Here is a 14,776-nt window from a genome sequence, read left to right as displayed (position 1 = left end):
GTTCAGAGAGCAAGTGCCCTGACGGCTGTGACTCTATTAAGTAATAGGCGCTCAGTTTTTTGGCCAACATTTGCCACCTACACGCAGTTGACTTCATCGGGCAGCTGTTGCCGTCGAGTCTTAGGGGTGGGTGGGGGTGCTGGGCTGTGGGGTCTTTTTGGGGGTTCGTCTTGACGGGGATTTCCCCATTGATGACAGCCAGGCGTCTGCTCAAGTTTTTGCTTTGCGCCGAAAAAAGTTTTTTTTTTTTTTGCTTTTTCTTGGCTCTGCCTTTGCTGCTGCTGCTGCTTCTTCTTTATTTATTTCTTTTTTTTATTACAATTTTCTCTTGATTTCATTTCAATAAATTAACAGAGCAACAGTAAATTGCGCCAGCAAAAAGATAATTAAGCGCAAAAATGAAGAAAATGGTTTCCATCGTGTGCTTTTGTTTTTTTCTCCTTCTCCTTCTCCTTCTCATTTCTCATTTTTGTTGTTGTAACTTTTCGCCCCTCATTTATGCAGCAGCTGCTACATATTGAATTTATATATGAATATATACATATATACATCTACATCTACAGCTCAGCATTCATATTCATAAGCCACACACACACACACATTCACATTCCGATATACACCCATCGAATAGCGACAACGACGCATATAATGCATTATTTATGCCACAAATCAAACACAACAACAACAAAAAACAAAGCAAAAACAATTAGATATACAAATACAATATATATACCCATATTTATATACTATATAATGCATACAGGTATTTCTTAAGTGCAAAAATAATATATGAAAAATATTAGCACACAAAAAAAAAAATCCATTCGAAATTCAATGTCAAGAGTTTTACATAAAAAATCTTTGCAGCAAGCAAAGTCAAACATAAGTTAGAAACAAACTCAAATAAATATATGCATATCTAGAGTTATAGACAAGACTTTAGCTGCACTGAGAAAAAACTTAATGCATTTCTTGATCTCTCTATACACATCAGTCGATTCTCTCAGCTCAGTTTCGGTTATATTACATTCAACTTTCTAAACTCACTGCCCATTTCGCTCAGTGTTTGCTTGCCCAAGCATCTATAGCTACGTCTTTCTCTCAGTGCAGAAATTTATAATTTTTGCCCAAGCTAAGTTAACTTTTGCTTCACCATTCTCGCCACCCGTTTCTCTCAGTGTACTCGCAGCACTCTGCATCTGGAGTGCAATCAATGTTGAAATTAAAGCCGCATTAGTCGGAATTATAGATAAATGCAATGCAACTCCTTGAGATAAACGAATAAAGAAAATCAACAACAACAAAACGTGTTGCAATTCAAATATTTGCGCACTTTTGTTTGCATTGCCATCAATTTTTGTCATTTGTTTAACTAATTTGTTGTTGTTGTTGTTGTAGCTGAAGCCCACTTTTCTTTGGTCTATGCGTGCATTGCGCAATTTGGCCTCATTAGCATTAAATGTTGAATTATTTTTCAAGTCGTTGACGCAGTTAATGTCGAGACCTCAAGCTCTCCACCACTTGCTGCCCCCCCCCCATGCACTCCGCCTCTCTAGACTCTCTCCTTTGCCCAGACTTTTGCAAATGCAACGCAATTTGGCTTTTTGTTTTTACTTTATACAAATAGAAAATCGACTTTAATGTGCTATCTAATAGAAATAACAACCAACACACTTTAGTTGTTGCTGTTGTTGTTGTTGTTGTTGTGTAAATTCATTTGTAATAGGCATGCATTTATGCACTTTTCCAACTTTGCTGCTTGTTTGTCTTCGGTATATTTTATTTTTTAGTCACACGCGTCGTATGCGCATTATTCAAAATTAATTCAACTTCGATCGCAAGCCCTTTGACTTGTTAGTAAATGCAAAAAAGATAGCTGACAATACTATATGCATATATAATATTCCATATCATATAAAGACACATTCTACGTATGCTCTTACCTGGCTTTAATTAGCCAATTAGTTAATCTGTCATCAATATTAATCTATTTACTGATTGTGCGTACGTTCAAGTAGTCATAACTATATTATACTTTAAACAAAAAATTTGCTAAATCATCAGCCACTTATGAAGATTATGCGTAGTCGATTTATATTTTATACAATTTGTAAAAAATACCGCTAATCAATTTGAGTTAAAGAACTTTGCAATAAAAACAAACAATATTTGCTGCATATAATCGAATTTAATTAGGAAGGGGAAAACCCAATGTTCGAATTTGAACTTGCTCAACGGAATTGAAAAGTTGAAGAATTTCTGGAAAATTCTTGGTGAATAAGTTATACAAGCTATACTTGGAAAAGTCTCTGATTAAGTTATGAAAACTATTAAATGGAAAAATTGGTCTTATTGGCATAAGAGTTTAAGTTCTGACATATGGCATAAACACAGCTGAATAATCAGGAATTTGTGGCTTACATCAAATATGGATTGAGGTAAAATATTTAGATACTAAAAGTTGCATTTTTAGAAAAAAATCTAGATATATTCATTATCTATCTATATCAGATAGATAGATAGAGATATCTATCTATCTCTTGAACACATTCATAGCTCATCTTCGATTAGTATAATCGATCTATAAACAGTATCATCATATCATATCATATTTAATATATCATCATCGACAAAGGTCAACTCACCCGCTCTTCTTCGCGTATCATTTCGGCAATTTCCGGCTTGATTTCCATGTCGTCATGATGACCGCCCACCGAGGATGGGGCATTGCCAGCGCCGGCTGCGCTGCCCGGTGCAGCAGCGCCGCCCGCCGCAGCGGCGGCCAGCGAAGCGCCCAGCACGCTGGCCATGGCGGCATGCGAATGGGCGAGCTGGTGCTGGGCGGCCAATTGCTGAGCGGCAGCGGCGGCTGCATGATGGTGCATTGAGGCGGCGGCGCCCGGCGGCGGAGGCGGCACGTTGGCAGAGGCGTGGTGGGCAGCGGCAGCGACAGCGGCGGCCATGTGCGGCGGCAGCTGCGACTGTGCAGCAGCTGCTGCAGCCGAACTCTTATTGCCAGTTGGTGAGCTCAGTCCAGCGGCGGAGCTGCCATTGCTGTGCGCCGAGGACGGCGGTGGAGGCGGCGGCGGTGGCGAGCGATAGGCAGCGGATGACGAACCGTTCGACGGAACTCCGGCCGAGCTGGAGCTGGAGCAGTTTGTGGCTGTCGGCTGTGCGGCTGCGGTGGCTGTGGAGCTGCTGTTGCTGCTGCTGTTGTTGCAGCTGCTGTTGTTGCTGTTGCTGTTGCTGCTCGAGCCGGAGGAGGCGGGCAGCGTCTGTGGATTGGGCGAGGCGAAGGGATTGCGCACTATGGTGGACGTGGTCATGGCCAGCGGCAGCTGCGAGCTGGGCGACTCCGATCGCAGCGGACTGGGCGTGGCATAGCTGCCGTCTCTGGAACGCTTGCGCTGGCGCTGATTGAGATCGAGCGCAGTTTCAGCAGCGCGCAGCTTGGCCAGCAGGCGAGCACGCTTGGGCTTGAGCAGTTCATCCTCGTCCTCGTCGTTCAGCAGGGCTGCCGCAGCGGCCAGCTCATCCTCATCTTCCTCATCGTCGTAGACGCTCATGCGCTGCTCGGGCAGCATCGAGGCAGCACCCAAGCCCGCTGCGGTCGAGCTGGCGCCCACCTCGGCCAGGCCGCGTATCTTCAAGGTTTCGGCGACCTTTAGCAGAGGATTGATCTGATCCTGGCACACATTGATCTCGCCCTTGTACATGAACTCGACCAGAGCCTTCAGATCGCACCAGTTGACGTCGCGCATGATGATAATCGGATGCTGGCAGGGATTATCGTAGAACAGTGCCTGAAAGTAGGGCGAGCAGGCGGACAGCACCATTTTGTGGGCCTTGATCGACTGGCCGTCGCAGGCGAGCGTCACATCCACGAAGGATTCGTTCTGCAGCAGCTCATCGAAGACGTTCGTCAGATTGGACTGATAGTTGTTCCAGCGCAGGCAAAACTGTTGGTTATCCCCCCCGCCCGCGCTGGGCGCTACCTTGCGCGGCGCCACGCCCACATTGACAGGTGGCAACAGTTTGTGATTCATTTTGGGCTTCAGCTCCGGCGTCTCCACCGTCTTGCCGAACTCAAAGAGTCCAATGGCGGCCAAATTGTGAGCGACGAGCGGCTGTGGGGAGACGGGCAAGGATCGGCTCTTCTTGGCCGTCAGCTGGATCTGTAACTCCGGGTCGCTGGGCTCACTGTGACCCACCACCTCACTGGAGGTGAGTGGGCGTGGCGGTGGTGTCAGCGCCTGTTCATTAAGCATAGCTGGCTTCTCGGCGGCAACGGCTCGATTCTCCTCCTTCAGCTGCTGCATCGGCTCTGGCTGTGCTTCTGGCTCCTCTTTTTTGGCCAGCTCTAGCGGCAGGTCGAGCTCCACCTGGTCCACCGCCTGTGCCGTCTGTGCGGCCTGCTTGGCCAGCTCTGCATTAACCATTGTGTAGTCGCTGGGCTCGAATTGCTCGCCGCAGCTGCTGTCTAGCGACTTCCTTTCGAAGTCCATAATGTCCTTGGTCATGTCCATGGTACGGTTTCTGTTGGCTTCTCACTTTGTACGAGCTTCTGTTGTTGCGTTTCGTTTGTTTCTCTCCTTATTCCCTATTTAGCACATTTTACGGCTGTTTCTCTCTAGTCGAGAAATTGTTGTTGTTGTTGTTGTTGTTGTTCGGCTGCAAGAGAAATAAAACAGAGGAGAAACACAAAATGCAAATTTGTTTCTTTTCAGTGAAATCGTTAAGCAAACGCAAATCTTATGGATAAATAAAAGATAAGCAAAACTTTCAGTGCAAAATATAATGTTATGATAATTGCTGGAGTATATCTCTATATAAATATACACTTATGTACATATGCATATATACGCTATATAAATATATATGTATATGCATAAATTCATATATCTTTACGGACTCGAACGGCAATACAAAGATAGTGATGTATTTTTTGAATCAGTCCAATTATTTTTATTATTGGAACTATATTTTTTGTGATATTGTAATTGTTATAATTATTGCTATTGCTCATATAATTATTTACGTCATTTATGACTACTATCATATCATTGTCATTGTCATTGTCATTATCATTGTCGTTTTCATTGTCAATTTCATTGTCATTGGCATAGTCATAGTCATAGTCATAATCATAGTCATAGTCATTGTCATTGTCATTGTCATTATCATTGTCATTGTTATTGTCATTGTCATTGTCATTGTCATTGTCATTGTCAATTTCATTGTCATTGGCATAGTCATAATCATAGTCATAGTCATTGTCATTGTCATTGTCATTATCATTGTCATTGTTATTGTCATTGTCATTGTCATTGTCATTGTCATTGTCATTGTCATTGTCATTGTCATTGTCATTGTCATTGTCATTGTCATTGTCATTGTAATTGTCATTGTTATTGTCATTGTCATTGTCATTGTCATTGTCATTGTCTTTATCATTATCATTGTCTGTACTATTCTCATATGTTTTTATAAATTTAGTCACTTGTTAAATTTCATGAAATGTTTATACACATATATTTTAGATTACAAATTTCTCATTGAACTGCTTACCAAATATAGTTAGAGAGAACTAAATAAATAGCTACATAGCTTGGAAGATGGACAGACATCCAGATAATTTGAAATAAATTAATGGGGCAAATGGATATAATTTATAGATCTATTCTATGGTAGTTCAATATTAAACATAAACAGATTTGTTTGTGTTCAAATAATTTTTTATGTATGTCCAAGTTATGCAAGAATTTTCTAAAACAATGTACAAATATCTATCAATTAGACACAAACTAATTGATAGATATTTGTACATTGTTCTAGAAAATTCTGGCGTAACTTGGATATAAATAAAAAATTCTTGACTTATTTTAAAGATTAAACGAAAAGCCTAATATGTATTACGTATAACTAAAATTAGTGGGAATTAATATAAAGAATAAGAATATTGGAATTGTACGCAAAAATTCGTGGAGGTAGTTTTACGTAATATTGGCATATTTTGATATTGTTTTTTTCTTTCACAGTTTCATTTTAATCAAGCAGCAAAAATGAAACCAAAATGAAGTCCTGAAGTAAATATTTATATTATATTTATAGAAGCAGCATTGATCTACCATTATTTAGCGATTTGCCTGCCTGTCTATCTCTCTATATATTGTCATTCTCCGTCTCTCTCACTCGCTTTTATTAAATCAACGATCTCTGAACTTACAAAAACTTTCGACTTGAAATTTTGTTTTTAGATTCTCTAGGCAAATGGTTCCATAAAATATTATATATAGAATATTTTTCTTGTTTTCTTATAAAATTAACACATTTAATAAAATTATGTTAGGTGATTCAATTTTCTAAACATAGACTGAAATATAATATATAATTTTCTTTATATATACAATTTGTATTTATATATATTTTTATTTATTTATATATTTTTCTCTACAAATGGCTCAGCTTCATTATATATTTATATAATATTATGCTTGCTCAATAACTCTATTAAATAAGTCCATTAATCTTTGCTGCTCTCTCGAGCATTTCCATTTCTATTCATTTTGGCCTCCATAACTCCTCCCCCACCCCAACCATCCGCGTTTCCTCAGTCCCCTGATTATTTTATTAGCAAAGCGCAAAAATTTATTTATATTTCATTTCGGCCTAATTTATTATGGAGATTTTCCAAACAATTATAGCGACTGCATACATATACATATATAAAGATATATGTATATCCACACATACACGCATATATCCAACTATTATCTGTTTTATATTCTATAAATATATATGTATGCATATATATATACATATATCAGTATTATCTTTTCATTTCATTTCTGTTTCGCTTTATAAATAAGTGGAATACATTTATATTTAATTAAATATTATTATTTATGGCTGACGCTGAACATTTGCGTAATTATATTTATTTAAATATATATGTATATACATATAAATATATATAGATAAATATATTTGTATGTACATTAATCTACATATATGTACGTATGTGGGCGCGATAGGCGTGGCAGTGGGTAACAGCGCTTGGCTCTCAAACTGTGTGTGGGAGAACTGCAAAAATGTGTGTTTGCTGTCTCCCTTTGAGAGTGTATGTGACTCTCTCTGTGTGTGTGTGTGTGAGTGTGTATGTGTGTGCAAACACAGTGAGCCATAAAATTAATTTATTTTTATTATTATTGTTATTATATTTCTTTTGCTGCTTCTTCTGCGACTCTGCGTCTCTTTATGCCCGTGCAGCAAATGTCAAATGGGTATATTGGGTTTATGCAACATCTCCTTGATGGTCTATCTATAAGAAGGCCAGGCCTTAGCAGCTCGAATATTGAACTTGGGACATACTATTTTAGTATAGAGTATATATGGCATATATGAACTAGAATATCTAATTGGAACTCCAATCCATTAGGACAATATGGGAAGCGCTCTGGCGCTATAGCTACGCTCACGTTGAGGGCGTGTCAAATATAGATTTCTTCAGCAATTTAGCCCACGATTGTTAGCCGAGCAAGCATTGTGGAGTCAGCTATGCTCATTCGCGGAATTCTCACTTATTTTGTTTTATGTTTATTATTTCATTCCAATTAAATTCTTGCGCTCAAGTCGAGACCTATTATTATTATTATTATTTTTTATGGTACGGCAACAACAACAACAACAACAATAAGAATTTGTTATATGAAATGGCTTTTGTTTTGTTTTTCTTACATATTTATTTATTGTTGTTGTTGTTGTTGGCAACTTTTTGTTTGATTTTTGCTTCATCTAAATTTTCTTGCTTTGGCAACTTTTTATTTGTTTATTTATTTTATTGCTGTTGTTGTTTTTGTTTTGGGCCTTGATTTTTGGCTGTTTGAAAAATGCCCCAAAAAAAATAAATATATATAAATTTATATGTATTTACATATATATAATAATATTTATATATATATATATATTTTTTTTTTTTGGCATTTCCGGTTAAAATATATATATATATATACATATATATATATATATTTTTTTTTTTTTATAAATAATCGTAATGCTGTGAAGCCTGCACGTTGCTGTTGTTGTTGTTGTTTTTTGATTAATTATTTATAATGCGCGCAGCTGTTGCGCCGCATAAAAATAAAAATTAAAATTGAAGCGAAGCACAAAAAAAATGTAAGACCAAAAAAATAAATAAATGAAAAGAGAGCGAAAAAAAAACATAAAAAATAAAATAAAAATGTGCACATTAAAAATATATATATGTACACATATGTATATGTATGTAGAAAGAAGCACAGGCCGGCAACAATAATCATACATACGCACACACACAGCAGTTACTTTTTTTATTATTTTAATATTTATTATTTTTATTTATTTAATTTACGAGTCCTTCGAAGTTTGCGCAGCGTTTGCTTGCTTGTAGCAGTTGCCTGACTGCCTGCCACACACACAGACACACACACATACAGCACTCAGCCCACACACACACACCTTTATATATGCGCATATATATAAATGTATATATATATATTTGTATTTATTTATTTACGCTTATTTATTATTTATGCAGCAAATAATAAATTACACAGCAGAGCAGCAGTTGTTGTTATTGTATTTGTAGCTGTTGTTGCCTGCCTTTTTATGACTCTGTCTGCTGTCTGTTGTCTGTGGGTGTATGTGTGTGTGTGCTGTGTGTATTTTGGCGGGCAACAAGGAGCTGAAGCAAAGTTTTGCTGCTGCGCGCCCAAAAAAAAATAAAACTTTGCAAGGGCGCAAACGATGAAGAAGAAGTGGAAGACGAAGCAGAAGAAGAAGCAGCAGCAGCAGCAGAACAACAACAACTTTTTACGAGCAAAGGAGGCGTGGCAGGGGGTCGAGCACACGTTATAAATTTATAAATTACAATTTCAGCGCCGAAGACTAAGAAACGGCAACAGCAGAAGCTGTAAAATGTTTGTGTGTGTGTGTGTGTGCGCTTATAATTTATATATATATATGCATAAATCTATAAACATTTATATTCATATACTATAAATATTATATCAAAATATAAAACTTGTTCAACTAACAAATTGACATAAACAAACATGTATACATATAAAGACATACATAGTCATACACCATTTCATAGATACAAACAACTAAAGCTTACATATTTATCAATTATTTGTAATGCAATTATTTATCATTATCATTATTTTTTTTATTTTTTGTAATTACAATAATTAATTATGACACATACATTATACAAAACTAACTGAGTTTTCCACGTAGCTTTTCCAAGGTTTTCTTGTCGCACATTTGTTATTGTTGTTTCAGTTTGTGCAGCGCGTGCAACACATTGTTTTACTTTTTTCCTACTTTTTTTTTTGTGTTATTTATTTATTTATTGCTTAGTTGTTGTTTGTTTTTTGTTTCATTCACTCACACACACGCACGCACACACAACAAGACGACGCGGCACATTCGTTTATTATTATTGTTGATGTTGTTGTTATTGTTGTTGTTGTTGCTTGAATATTTCGGCATACGCTGCTCAGACCAAACGTTGCGTTGCATTCACGACGAAAGTTAAATACGAACTGATTGCTCGGCAAAAGTATCTAACAGATACAATGAATGAAACTCGAAACGCAGCGTCAGCTGCGCTGCTGACGTCGACGACGGCGGCGCTGCGAGAGCACAAGCACGAGAGCATGACAGAGGGCGAGCGAGAGAGCCAGAGAGCGAGAACGAGAGCGAGCGCAAAACGCCGCATATGTTAATGCCGCTTGTTTTTTGCGGCGAATTCGTTGAGCAGCGCGTCTTAAGAGACCTAACGGAGCTGCTTAAGAGAGCGGTAATGTGCACGCTCTGCTGTGGGCTTGGATTTGCTTGTGATCTTTCAAGAATCAATGATTAAGTGCTGCTTATAATTAATGAATAACTATTTGATATGTACAAAAGTTAAGCGGGACTGTACTTGAGCAAGTAGTGGCTGCCAAGTTTCCGAGCATTTATTTGACTTCAGTCGCAGCTTTGATTGGAGCAAGGTTGAGTAGGCGAAGGAGGAGGAGAAAGCTGGTGGGCAGTGGTTGGGGGTAAGCAGGCAATTCACGAGCCAATAAGGCAAATACATAAAAATCGCGAATAACGTCAAGATACGCATAACCAAAAACTGCGCCTACGAGTGCACCAACAACAACAATTATAGCAGCAGCAACGGCAACAATAACAACATAAGCAACAACAACAATACAGCAATTGCGTGCCTCATTCTTTTAGCCGGAAAGAAAGAGAGAAGCTGCTGCATTTGGTCCAGTAAGAAAATGTTGCAAATAGTTTTTAGCGCAACCCCCGACGACGAATATCTTCAGCTTATTGCAGCCATTCATGGTATTTGTTGCTGTTGTTGCTATTGTTGGTGTTGTTGCTGTTGCTGGTGCTGCTTAGGCCAACTACTGCGCAAAGAGCACAGAAAAACTACAGCACTTGGCCACGCCCTCTCGGCACAGCACAGCTAGCTACAAATTGCACGGGTGTGAGCGAGCGCGCAAGCTTTGCGCTCCCTACAATCACACAATCACACAAGCGCACGCACACAAGCGCACAGCACAAATCACGCAGTTTAGGTGAGAGGCGACTCCCCCCTCTTCGTATAGTCCAACTCGGTTAGCGCGCGTGTGAGCGAGAGCGAGCCGAGCATTGCTGCGACGCTCTCTTAGACGCCGCTCATTGGCAAGGCTAAAAAGAGCAAAAACTTTTGCGCAAAAAAAAAAAAAAAAAAAAAAAAAAATGAAACAGAAACAACAAAAGGCAATAAGCAGAAAGATGTGCAGTGGCCAAAGAGGAAATGCAAAATGCGAGTGAGCGAACTTGCTATAGTTGTTGTTGTTCGTGTGTTGTTGTTGTTGCTGCCGGTGACGTCACTCGGTAGGCGGCGCCACGAACGCATTTTTAATATGCAGCTCGCACGGTTGTTGTTGCTTGTAGGCCTCTTGCTGCTGCTGCAGCAGTTGTTGCTGTAGTTGTTGTTGTTGTAAGGTTGACATGTGCGCAACCAATAACAACAACTAAACTAAAGCCCCTGCGTGCGTGTGTGTGTGTATGTGTGTGCTCGTGCGTGCGTGTGTGTGTATATGTGTGAGTTTGTTTTTGTATATTTTGCATATTTTATTTGATTTGCTTTCTCGCTTTTTTTTTTTTTGGCCTTTTTTGTGCTTCGTGCGCTTTGGCGAGCCGCTCGCACGCTTCGTGTTCAACGCCCATTGGCTGGCATTTTAAATTTATATATATATATATAAATTTTATACATATATATAGATATATTTATATACACACGTGTGTGTGTATAGAAAAAAGCGTAGCATCGTAAATATTTATAAGCGCCTCTTCGGCCTCTCTGCAGGCAGCTTCGGCTAACACGAAAGCCCGCCGAGCTACCAAAGCGAATCAAAATCATTTGCTCGAATATACATACATATATTTATATATACATGTACATATATATTTATTTAATAGTTTTTAGTAAATTATTCAATGTGCTTATAGATTATATAAATATGTATATCAATTTCAATGCGAGTAACAAAATGACAAATTGCTAAAATGTATAATATATTATATTCAATATATTCAATATTTTATAGTATTTGTATGATAACTTAAGACTTGCGAATGTAGTGTATACATACATATATATGTAAGTATTCAAAGCTCAACTTAAAATATTCGAACTATAGAAATTATTAATAATTAAATAGTATTTTAACTTGTAGCAGAAAAAAACCAATTTAGAAATATATACATGTATATGAAAAATTCTAGATTAAATGGGCTATATTGCATTTCAATATTGCTACATTTATTTATAAATAGTTATAATTGTTAAAGACTGTTTCTTATTTTCCAAGAAGATTTTAAGCATATCTAGTAGGGCTTTCTCAATTTATTAAATATTTTATTTTTAGGTAAAACGCTTGTTAAAATTTAAATAAATATTTAGTTAAGTTACATAAACATTGTAGAAACTGTATTCTAAAGATTATTCTTCAATCGTTTCTATAGACGAACCTATATTAATAATAAAAAAAAAAAACCCTGAATATCAAAATACTTAAATAATAAAAATACATTTATTTTGAAATTATGTCTTTTCTAAAACAATCATAAATATTAGGAATAGTATTTCTCATAATAATAATAGTTATAAAACTAAAACATTGGAATTTGATATTAAATTGGATTCCCTAAACAATTCTAGTAGACAATCTCTATGATATCACACGCCAGCCGTATTCTTTAGATTTTAGTTGACTTTTAAAATAGTTAAGAATGTTTTGCAAAACTTTTTCGAGCATAAAATAGATGTATTCATTAGATATTTCCAACTCCTTTAGCAATACTCCCTACAATCGTTTTTTTGCATTTATTCAAGTCGATTTCTGTTGCGCCGGAAATGAAAGCCCTTTCCGCATTCGCCAACTCAAGGATGACAGCCAAAAAAAAAATATTGTAAAAGCTAAAAATTGAAAAAAAAAAAAAAAAAAACTAGCGAGTATTGGCTTCCGTTCCGCCGTGGCGAGTAGGAAATTTCAAAGTGCAAATTATTGGAGGGAAAAGCGTGAAAAAAAATGCAAAAAATAAAAAAATAACAGTGTAGTGGGCAACGGTGTGGAAACCACGTTAAAGGACATCCGCTAGCAAAGCGAAAGAGTTTATATTGGCAGCAGCCAAAGCAGTCGACGCAAGTCAAAGAAATGGCGACAGGAAATGGACATTGCCACTGGAAAGAAGAAGCGAAAGCAAAACAGGCCAAAGCCAAAACAGAGCAAAAGAAGTGGACATCAAGTGGAATATCCCTGGAGCTGGCATTTCGGCATAGGCAAACGGCTCACCTACAAATCGAACTGAGCAACAAACCAATCAGCAAAAAAAAAACTGAAAATAGAGCAAACTCTCTCAAGAGCCTGCCAGGGTATTTGATGTCTGTTGAGCAAAAAGACAAAAGGCAATGGCCGAAACTTCAAGATTTTGAGTGGCTTCAAATGGACATTTGAAGAATTTGAAATGGAAAAATGTACGAAGATCGAAAAAGAAGGAGATAGAGAGAGGGAAGGACTTTGAAGAGATATCTAGAGTGTTTCAGAAAAGTTTCAAGCTAAGAACAGAGATGTTGGAAACATCTTTAAAGTCACTTTTTGAGCTATGCATTGGCTAAAATAGATGAGAGACAATAGTGTTAAATTATCTATAAAGTATTTGTAATACCATTGTGTTAAACTGTCTCAAAGCTTTTCAGTCATCATATCATATCATCATATCATATAATCATCATGTCCTCATCATCGTATCATCATATCACATCATCATATCATCATATGCAGATGTTTCAAAATCTATATATCTGATTAAAAGTAGCTTTTAGATCAACCAAGAATATTACTCACTTGATTTATGTAAGAATCATTCTCATCTCATCTATATAGACGAGCTCCTGCTCCAGTAAATAATAAAAAGGTAAGAAAATAGATTTCACAATGGTTTTGGAATCCCAGTTGTATAACCGTATAATATATAGCAATCCTTGATTTACTTTTAAATTGTAAAATATTTCTGCACACAGATGCAACCATAAAAATGTTAATGTGACTGAAGACTAGATTTTGAAGAAAAAAAACTTAGGGGTACATCAAAATATAATATAGAAGATCAGAGAGAAACAGAAAGAATAGAAACCAAATCTATTGTTTAATATATAAAGTGCTAAAACATAAGATACATAAAAGACACAAGATACAATATAGGGTATAGAACATATAATACAGAATCCAAAAAAAAAAAAAAAAAAAAAAAAAAAAAAAAAAGGGACAAAATACATATAGAAACCAAAATAATTCAAACTCAATTTGTTGTCCAATGTTAAAAGCAGCCAATATGAGCAACCCAAAACCGGATAATACGAGCTAAGTCAAAGTCTTTAACGCCTTCTCTTTAACAAAGAATCTCTCTCTTGTCTCATTCCATTTCTGTTGCTTACTTTTAATATGACTTCAGAATTTTCATAATTAAAATAGGAAAATTTCTTGAATTTCTTAGCGCTTAAAGCCGATCAGAACTCAATTTGTGTCTATGCCTACTTCATGGCTCTCAACCCAATAAAGCCAAAGCACAATCGAGTGTAGCATATCATTGTGCGAGGCAACGGAATAATCCTTGGCGCATCCTGGCGCATCCTTTTGCGGCGCTTTCCTGCATTGTTTTGGTCCATGGCGTCTGCCAATGATTTGGTCAAAACCAACTTTTTTTTTTTTTTTGCTGCCCCAGCTGCTGCTGCTGCAATTGCAAATGCTTAAAGTGTAGATCACGCAAAATCAACGAAAGCCAGCTGAAAAAAAAACACACATACACACTCATACATAAAAAGGCAAAACAAACTCCCTCTCTGGGTGTGTGTGTGTGTGTGTAGCCCTTTAACAATAGAAGTAGCCACAGCAACAGCAGCTGGCTCTGCCCTAGGCCTGGGTCTTGGTCAATTGGTTAGCTGCTGCTGCTGTTAGAAAATTGCGCATACGACGCGTTGTCCATCTACTGCTGCTGCCCTGCCTAGCCCTGCACTGCCCACTACTCCCTCCACCCACTGCTGCTGTAAAAAAATGTATACTCAGCGTCGCCGTCGCCGTCGTTGAAGTTTTCTCCAGTTTTATTTCAAACGCAAACGCAAACGCAACGCAACGCAACGTGCGCTAGCTAACAAAAGAGTTTCTAATGATTTTTGCGCCATGTTTGTGCG

At 37.6% G+C, this 14,776-nt stretch overlaps 1 protein-coding gene across 2 annotated transcripts in view; it reads right to left on the bottom strand.

The window, feature by feature from the left end:
• LOC6581295 (protein bric-a-brac 2) overlaps positions 1–9,424 on the bottom strand; it is a 38,343-nt gene extending 28,919 nt beyond the window's left edge. For both annotated transcript variants that reach the window (XM_002007001.4, XM_032731227.2), the window contains exons 1-2: positions 9,248–9,424; positions 2,646–4,671 (exon numbers count right to left, since the gene is read on the bottom strand). In XM_002007001.4, the coding sequence (XP_002007037.2) occupies positions 2,646–4,526 (1,881 nt within the window). In that variant the 5' untranslated portion in view covers positions 4,527–4,671; positions 9,248–9,424. The remainder of the gene's footprint in view (positions 1–2,645; positions 4,672–9,247) is intronic.
• Between the last annotated feature and the right edge of the window lie 5,352 nt (positions 9,425–14,776).

The sequence above is a fragment of the Drosophila mojavensis genome, unplaced genomic scaffold, assembly GCF_018153725.1.
Source record: "Drosophila mojavensis isolate 15081-1352.22 unplaced genomic scaffold, ASM1815372v1 contig_74, whole genome shotgun sequence".
Taxonomy (NCBI): domain Eukaryota; kingdom Metazoa; phylum Arthropoda; class Insecta; order Diptera; family Drosophilidae; genus Drosophila; species Drosophila mojavensis.
The sequence above is the reverse complement of the archived record's forward strand: the minus strand, read 5'-3'. Positions and strand labels throughout refer to the sequence as shown.